This window comes from Palaemon carinicauda, chromosome 36 (assembly GCF_036898095.1).
Source record: "Palaemon carinicauda isolate YSFRI2023 chromosome 36, ASM3689809v2, whole genome shotgun sequence".
Classification (NCBI taxonomy): Eukaryota; Metazoa; Arthropoda; class Malacostraca; order Decapoda; family Palaemonidae; genus Palaemon; species Palaemon carinicauda.
Window position 1 is genome coordinate 38,407,904 of NC_090760.1, and position 10,000 is coordinate 38,417,903.

Consider the following 10,000-nt stretch of genomic DNA (forward strand, 5'->3'; position numbering starts at 1 on the left):
GCTTTTGTATGGGTAATCGGAAGCTGATAAGAAGGATAAAACGACCACCGGCTTCATTACCTTATCCTCTTCATCACACAAAACGTGATCGATAAGAGACACTGGAACGAACCACCGTGAAATCTCTTCCACGTGAGATTTCTACTAAGCAGAGTTGTAATTAAACGAGATGTTATCGACTTCTTTTCGGACAAAGCTTTCCGTGTTAGTCGTTAGCAAAGCAGGGATATCTAAGATCAATTCTAGCGAAGGCTTACTTTGAGCACAGATGGAGTCCCCTTTGCTATTTCTGATATTGGCTTTTCCGTTAGTCTTGAATCACCAGTCTAAATACATATATACATACATGAATTCATACCTATATAATACATGTATCTCCAACCCATGTAAAGTTCGTGTTTTAAAATGATATCAAACTCACTTTCTTTTGAGAGTAAACAGCCAAAACAGAGAGAGAGAGAGAGAGAGAGAGAGAGAGAGAGAGAGAGAGAGAGAGATGGAGATTCATTCGATAAAAGCTATCAATTCAGTGATTATTATATGTATGAGAATTTTACATCTTGATGCAATCATATCTTTTATTTTTAATCTCTTCCATCTTAGGTCTAATCTTTTGTCTATCTACGGCTACACACTTCGAAGACAGTTATTCTTGGTTTCAACTTTTATTAGAAATCAAAATCAACAATCATATCCATCTTAAGAGGAGCACTCTCTCTCTCTCTCTCTCTCTCTCTCTCTCTCTCTCTCTCTCTCTCTCTCTCTCTCTCTCTCTCTCTCTCTCTCTCTCTCTCGATTTAAAAAAAAGGTTGATTTAAACTTTTCTCACCAATGGCAAAGATAACGGACAGAACAGTTTCCTAGATACCAAATACATATACAAAAGACCACCGCTAACCTGTTAGACCGGCATGGTCCCCAAAACCCTTCTTCCGGAGGTTACAGGGTCGAATGAATTGTTGACGCCAATTGAAAACTATTGGGGTTGGTTTAGCCCAAATTCCACCATGTCCGCTCATGACATATTTCAGATGAACGTTAAGTAGCTGCCTTCCCTTCATCAATAGTAGCAGCTGAAACAATTTTTTTTTTTTGTGTTTGAAACGTTCATATGGTTTATAATTGTGTGTATATTTGCAATAGACGTTGAAAAACGTCACAGTATGTTTTTCTAAGCATATTACGACGTGTTTTGACGTTTCAGTTGCGAAGGGGTTAAAAGGATAACAATTGGCATAATTGAATGGTGTCTTCATCGTGTTATGTAACATCAATGTCGTCCAATGTTTAATTACCCTTTCATGACTGTTTCTCATGTATGGACATCGACCGAGGACCTGCCACACACTATTGTCGCAAAATAAAGCTTCATTGGGTAATGTTACAAGGGTTAGTTGGTTCCTGGAAACATATCACTTATTATGATTTTGACCATAGTAGGAAGAAACATTCCATTGGTTGCGTGCAGCAAATTCCAACCAATAGCAAAACCCCTGATATCAAGGCCTCTCGCGATAAGAAATCGAACTTTGGAATATAGCCATTACTAATTCCTGCTAATGAAGTAAGCTTCTCAATACTAATAGTTCTTCAGATAATATGTAACAGATACTGCTTCCACAAAAGAGACATTATTAAATTATCCGTAATGAGAATATTCTACGCTGGTCCTTATCGCAATCATGTAGGATGGAGATTGCAAATTATTGCTGAGCTGTATAAAAAGAATCAACAATATTCCCTTTCACTGGCACATTATATATCACATAAGTATAAGGGAAAAAAATCATGTTTCCATTCAGAAGTAAACAAAATGCAAATTCTCTTCTTACAACAAAACCAAGACAGTATCAGATATTTACATATAATTCATATTTATATACTAAACTCCTTTATTAATTCGTTAATATTTTATATTCAGTTGTAGTTATTCTTTTCATTATCAAGGTATTTTGTTGTTCCAAGAGTAATGTCATAAGATTAATGAGGTGTTAACGGAGCCAACATTCTAAAGATTACAAGCGTTCCTGGTATTTGTCTACTTGTGAATAGTTTTACTGCAATATATATATATATATATATATATATATATATATATATATATATATATATATATATATATATATATATATATATATATATATATAAAGTATATATATACATAAATATATATATATATATTTATATATATATATATATACATATATATATATGAATATAAATATATATATATATATATATATATATATATATATATGAACATATATATATATATATGAATATAAATATATGTATATATATATATATATATATATATATATATATATATATATGAATATAAATATATATATATATATATATATATATATGAAAATATATATATATATATATATATATATATATGAATATAAATATATATATATATATATATATATATATATGAATATATATATATATATATATATATATATATATATATATATATATATATATATATATATGTATATATATGAATATGAATATATATATATATATATATATATATATATGAATATATATATATATATATGAATATAAATATATATATATATATATATATATATATATATGAATATAAATATATATATATATATATATATATATATATGAATATATATATATATATATATATATATATATATATATATATATATATATATATATATATATATATATATATATATATGAATATAAATATATATATATATATATGAATATAAATATATATATATATATATATATATATATATATATATATGAATATAAATATATATATATATATATATATATATATATATATATATATATATGTATATATATGAATATGAATATATATATATATATATATATATATATATATATATATATATATACGAATATAAATATATATATATATATATATATATATATATATATATATATATATATATATATATACGAATATAAATATATATATATATATATATATATATATATATATATATGAATATAGATATATATATATATATATATATATATATATATATGAATATAAATATATATATATATATATATATATATATATATATATATATATGTATATATATTAATATAACTATATATATATATATATATATATATATATATATATATATGTGTGTGTGTGTGTGTGTGTGTTTGTGTGTGTGTCTATATATATGTATATATATATATATATATATGTATATATATGTATATATATTTATATATATATGTATATATGTATATGTATATGTATATATATATATATATATATATATATATGTATATATATGTATTTATATATATGTATATATATATATATATATATATATATATATATAGATATATATATATATATATATATATATATATATATATATATATATATATATATATATGTGTGTATATATATATATATGTGAAGATGTCTTTGATTTAGTTAGCAATAACTTCTTAATTAGTCTAGTATCTTACCTCTTCCTTTAGTTTAATATTAATTGAATTTCTCTCAGGAGTTTACATAAGCAAAGTTTCGTGGGTGAGGGATACGAATGCTGGTTTCTTTCTTTACTAGACATAAAAAGGGGTTCGAACAGGCACTTACAAGCAGTCAAAAACAAAAGCGTGGTTTCTATATTAACACTTAGTGATGAACTCAGACGTCTTGACACTGGCTGGAGAATTTGGTGAATCCTGGTTTAGTTAGGCCTAAACGTCATCTATAGGCCTACTGTCGTCGCTGAAGTATAAGCCTTCGTCAGGTGTTGGGAAGGCTGGCGCGAAGTTCTAGACACGCCTTGGTCACTCGGGGACGTCACGCCTCTCGGTCGCTCTGGGACGTCTCGCCAAACGCACTCACAGACACTCAGGTGCGGGCGTAGTAACTTTGTTCGTCGTCCTTCGTTCTCAGGGGTAATTGTTCCCCTGTAATTTCGCGGCTGCTTTAGTATTCTACGTAATCGCCGTCCCTCAATTTGGTATAGGCAGCCGCCACGTGTAGATCGTCAAGGAGACCCGGCAGGTTAAGTAGGTCGTTAGACCTATTATACAGAGTGACTACTAGGAAGAGAGAGAGATGCCGTCTTCTCGTTGCTTATATATGGTCGTCCTGGGCGTGTCAAGCTATCCTTAATCACGTGACTTTTTCCCGGCTTCCACGTCTCATTCGTCTATGTTCCGTTCGACATTCAAGAACGGATCCTGTCGTTTGGGGGGGTTGTTTACGGGAAAGAACCCTGGAGTCAGCGAAATTAGTTGAAAACATCCTACCTAACTCCCGTTCACTCTCCTGTCTCTCCACAACTCTTTCTATATCTTTACAATTACTACTAACTGCATTTGTCTCCCCATTTCTTATTAATTAACAAAACCCACAAATAAAGACATCAATAACATACACAAACCTTCTGCATATGAAACTTACTCAAAAATAAGCATCTGTCTGACACCACTCGGCCAGCTACTAGGATTCTTATAGAATCCTCACACACAACAAAACAACAAACCTATTCTTTAGGTTTCCCAGTAATAATTAGTAGCAACTCATTAATCCTTTCCAATTTTCTGAAAACCAAATACTTCACCACATTATATGTTACCACAGTAATAAGCACAATCAAAAACACATTACACATAGTCAGAAATGGTGCAACATCTTTCTTGTAAAACAGAACATAATCATTATCAAGTGGCATTGCCACATTTTCTACCACTGTTAATTTGTCTAGCTGAAAATGATTAATCTTGTTCTCGTAACTCTTTGCAATGGAAGATTGATTTAACTCATAATGCAAAAACACACTTGGTACATAATAGAGATAATCATTTATCACTACTGAGCAAGAATCTGCAAATGACTTCAAGTTTCCTAACTGAAATGTTTGAGTCTTCCCATCACAAGTAACTTCTGCATTTTTAGTATTTTGTACATAAACAAAAATCTCATTACCTAAATGTAATGCCCTGTATGGCAAAGCAAAAGTTTCAAATTTACACTCTCTCATCAACTCATAATTCTCAAAGAAAATACCTTGGATACACGGAAAATTGCTCATAGGTTGTTTAATTTGCACAAAATTGCACATGGATTGACTTTCACTTATCAACACACACTGTTCTAAATCACCTTCTTCTAAAATAATCATCAACAACTTGTTCTTATCCAATGCTAGACGAACCTTCGGATGGTTCCAAATTATTGTTGCATTTCCTATCTTAACTGGGAAAGGATGTATTGTATATAGGTCAAACAAATTCATACCCTTGAAGGGGATCAATACCAACAAATACCCTTTTGTTACTTTCACAGTTGACATTGTGTAATACCAAAATATATCTTCTAGCAAAGGCTTGGAATGGCTATTTACTATACACCAATCGATAATTTCTTTCAAAGTTTTTGGAGAAATGATAGCAGGGCTGAGTATTCCCTTTTGTGCATTTATTAGTCCGTTCACAGATTCCTTGTGATCACCAATCTCGATTTCTACTTCATGAATCAACTTAAACACTTGTTCTACGTCATCTATCTTATTAGAAACATTCACGTTAACTTGATTAATAAATTCCACCATCTTTTTTATGTTCTCTACATTCTTATTATTATTTTCTATCAGAGTACTTATAAGATTACCCTTCTGATTAGCCCATTTCTCGATTAGTTCTACACGATCAGTCAAACCTCTTACATCGTTTTCTGTAGCCACTCCAAACAAAGCACTAAAGGCACTTCCTACAAAAGGTAACAAAGATCTCTTGTTTCTTTGAGGCCTGACAATGTCTTCAATTTTACCCTGTAAATTTCTTAATACTTCTACAAAGGCAGAATCACTATGGGTTAGTATGCACTTCCGTAGTTCTTTATCTAACTGGTTCAAATGTTCTTCCCTTTCTAATATTGAATTGACATTAATTTTTACTACAGCAAAATCTGTTAACAGTTCACCTTTTCCATGATTTTGTACCAAGGCCCCACTTTTAATGTCTATTTCGCAAGTGATACCGACCACCAGGGGTAGGATCAGAAGGAAGTTTTTCCACCACTTCCTGTAGAAGTTGAGAGGACCATGGATTAGTTTTTACAACCTTCATATGATTCCAATGGGCATACCTTACATCTAAATTCTGTTCATGTATCAGCTTAAATTTATTATTCCTTTCCCTTTCTAACACTCTATAAGGACCTTCAAATTTGGGAGATACCTTTTCATTTGGTCCTTCCTTTACATGTACCTTTATATATACTTGTGAGCCTATCTTCAGGTCAGTCATGGAACTAGTTGTGTCATAGTATTTCTTATTTACCTGTTGGCCCTTTCCTAAAAATTGTCTGGTTTGTCTTATTATTTGAAAGGTTCTTTGCAGTTTCCAAGCTATATAGTCCTGGTAATCATATGTGTGCCTAGGAGGTTTTGCGTCATCTAACAATGAGTTTGGCAGTCTTTTCTGATAACCATAAAGCAAAAAGTGTGGGGTTTCTCCTACTGTCTCATTTACTGTGTTATTCAAAGTAAACTGAACGTCCTCTAACGCTAGGTCCCAATCTTCTGTAGTTGGACTAATGATAGTTCGCAGTACATCCAGTATCTTCTTATTGGCCCTTTCCACTGTCCCATTTGAACTCGGCTTATAAGGGGTTATCTCGCATTTCTTTATCTCAAAAAATTCACAAAGCTTTTTCATTACCTCACTGGTGAATTCGGGTGCATTGTCCGACAAAAGTACCTCCGGACACGAATGTCTTGTGAGTATTCTGGTCTTTAAAGCTTCTGCAACAGAAACTGCAGTTCTATCTCTGACTGGGACAATTTCTAAATACCGAGTCAAATAATCAATGAATACCAGTATATATTTATTTCCTCTCAAAGTTTTTGGAAAGGGTCCTATATGATCCATCTGAACTACCTCAAAAGGGTTTAAATTACTAGGATATTTTTCTAAAGGAGCTCTGACATTTACATGACCTTTATGCCTATTACAAGTTTGACATTCATTTACAAATTGCTTTGCTTCTTCGCTGCACTTAGGCCAAAAATAATTTCTATTTATTGTTCTCAGAGTCTTTTTGATTCCTGGATGTCCTGCCAACTTGTGGGTATGTGTTAGAGTTAATACTTCTTTAGTCAGGGTGTCAGGCACATATAGTCTAGAGCAAGCACTCCTATCCTTAGCCTTCTTATATAATATCCCATTTATTAATTCAAAATCTGACCTAGAGGTTTCATCTTGTAGCAAATCTCCTATTATTTTCCTGATACCTTCTTGTTTCTCTTGTTCTATTTTAACTCTCTCCAAATCTAAGTCTACGACCTGACAGCTGAAACAAAAAGTGTTAGTTGTGATAATTCTTTCAGTATCCTCTTGTGCTCTAGATAATCCATCTGCTAAAGTATTAAACTTACCTGGAATGTATCTAAATTCTGGAGCAAACTCTAGCACACTAATAAACCATCGATTAAACTTTAAGTTATTAGTGAAAGCTCTTTTCTTAAATAGGTCACAGATGGGTTTATGGTCAGTAAGTACATTTACTTTGTGTCCTAACAAAATGTGCCGAAACTTTCTCAGTGCCCAATAAATGGCTAAACATTCCTTTTCTGTGGTATTGTAATTTCGTTCGGCCGCATTCAGGACTCTACTTGCATAATATACTACCCTCATTCGGGTTTTTGCCTTCTGTAACAAAACTGCTCCAATTCCTGTATTTGAAGCATCACATGCTAAGTAAAATTGCTTGCTAAAGTCTGGATACACTAAGATAGGATCTTGGATTAATTTCTCCTTCAACTTTTGAAAAGCCTCCTCTTGCTCTGCTTTCCATTCAAACTCTACATCCTTCTTAGTTAATTCTGTCAATGGTTTAGCTATAGTAGCAAAATTTTTGACAAATGGTCTATAGTATCCTATCATCCCTAAAAATCTTCTTACACCTTTCAAATTTTGTGGAGCAGGATATTCCACAATCGCCTTTATTTTTCCTTCTTGCATGCGTAATCCATCAGCACTGATCACATGTCCTAAATATTCTAATGATTTCCTCAAGAATTGACATTTCTTAACCTTTATCTTTAATCCTGCCAGTCTTAGTCGTTCTAAAACGATTTCTATGGTTCCGAAATGGCTCTCTATATCTTTGCTAAATATAATGACATCATCTAAATAGACTGACACATTCTCTATGTCTCCTAAGATCTGTAACATTAACCTTACAAAAGTCAATGGAGCTGATGTTAACCCAAATGGCATTACCTGAAATTCTAAGTGTTCTTTATGTGTGCTGAAGGCAGTTAATGGCTTTGATTCTTCGTCTAAAGGTACTTGCCAATATCCACTTAGTAGATCTAAGGATGAGAAGATCTTTGCTCCTCCTAACTGAGCCAAAACATCGTTTATTACAGGCATGGGCATCCTATCAGGAACTGTGTTCGCATTCAACTTGCGATAATCAATCACTAATCTGTAACTTCCATCTTTCTTTGGAATCAACAACATGGGAGAATTATAAGGTGATTTAGAGGGTATGACCACTCCTTCTTCTTTCATTTCTTCTATCATTTTATCTACTATTGGACGTTGGCTGATAGGTAATTTATAATTAGGTATGAAAAAGGGTTTGGCTCCATCATCTAGGATTATCTTATGTCTTAACACCTCAGTCCTACCTAACCTATCACCTGTAATTGCTATGCCCTGCCTATATTTATTTAAGGTTTCTATTAACCTTTTACGGTACTCAGGAAAATCGGTGTTATCTATCTCCCTATCTATTCCTGCATCAATGTTTCCTATGGTAAAGAATGCTTCCTCCTCTAACGGAATCATTTTGTGTGTAACTTCTATTCCTGTACAAAATTCTGTACCCGCTAACAAATGGAGTCTTTTATCAGAATAATTCATGACATAAGTAGTACAGGCTAATCCCTCCATCTGAACTAATGAGTTATCCATTCTGACATATTCTGGTAATCCTTCTGGGGTCAAGATTACATCATTATTTGTGTGTAGGCGGGTTATCAAATATACTCTAGTAAGAGTATTGGGCAGTAGTACTACATCTCTAGCTAGCCTAAATCTTATTTTGTTTGCATCTGCTGTGCTGATCAGACTTATTTCCCCAGTTTGTACTTGAGTACAAAAACATGAATCTTCATCTCCTCCTTTTTGAGATTCCGTTTCTCTTAAGTGTCTTAATTCTTGTGAATTCAATGTGCCTAGCAGCAAAACTTCTTGGAATTCCCTTTCATCTATTCTCTCAGATTCTCTGTCGACATTTTTCTCCTTAGTATGTGTGCTGCCTTTACAAGAAGTAATTTCCCCCTTTCTGGGTGCAATTGCTAAATTCTCTTCTTTCTCCCTTTCTTCTGATTTTACTTTGATTTCCCTTTCTCTTTCTGAACCGGAGTGTGTTTCAACTATCGAAGCGGTCCCCTGCAAATTGGCCAAATTTGTAGTGGACTTGTCATCAACAAGTTGGAAACAGACTTCCTGATTATTTCCCTTTAGAACTAATCTTCTGTCTTGACAATCAAAAACTATGCCAAAATCTTGCATTGTTGCAAAAGAAATCAAAGCTCGAGCGGGAAATGCTACTTCTTGCAAAACCAAAAATGGCACTTGACACTTCTTCTCTAGCAATTCAATGTTTAAATCTATGGCTCCTACATTGTTAAGCTGATTGCCAGTTATCCCCTGAATTAATGTATCCTCACTCCTAATTGCAGAAATAGGTATATTCAAATAATCAGTTAAGGTATGGAGCCCTATGAGATTTACAGTACTTCCTGAATCTAACAAACTAAGACATTCTTTACCTTCTATCTTGATATTTGTCTTGGGTAATGATTGCTGTCGGAAGGATAAATATGTTGCTGGCAACGTGGATGTACCTCCGCTACCTGCAACATCCTTCCATTCTTTGGTTTCCCTATTTCCTGGACTCCTATCCTGCTCTTCTAGTCACTTT

The 10,000-nt window shown here is 32.5% G+C and overlaps 1 protein-coding gene across 1 annotated transcript in view; it reads right to left on the reverse strand.

Moving 5' to 3' along the window:
- Positions 1–3,570: 3,570 nt before the first annotated feature.
- Positions 3,571–10,000, reverse strand: part of LOC137628816 (uncharacterized) — a 7,711-nt gene continuing 1,281 nt past the window's right edge. The window contains exon 2 of the mRNA XM_068360057.1: positions 3,571–6,084. Coding sequence (XP_068216158.1) covers positions 4,545–6,084 — 1,540 coding nt within the window. The 3' untranslated portion in view covers positions 3,571–4,544. The remainder of the gene's footprint in view (positions 6,085–10,000) is intronic.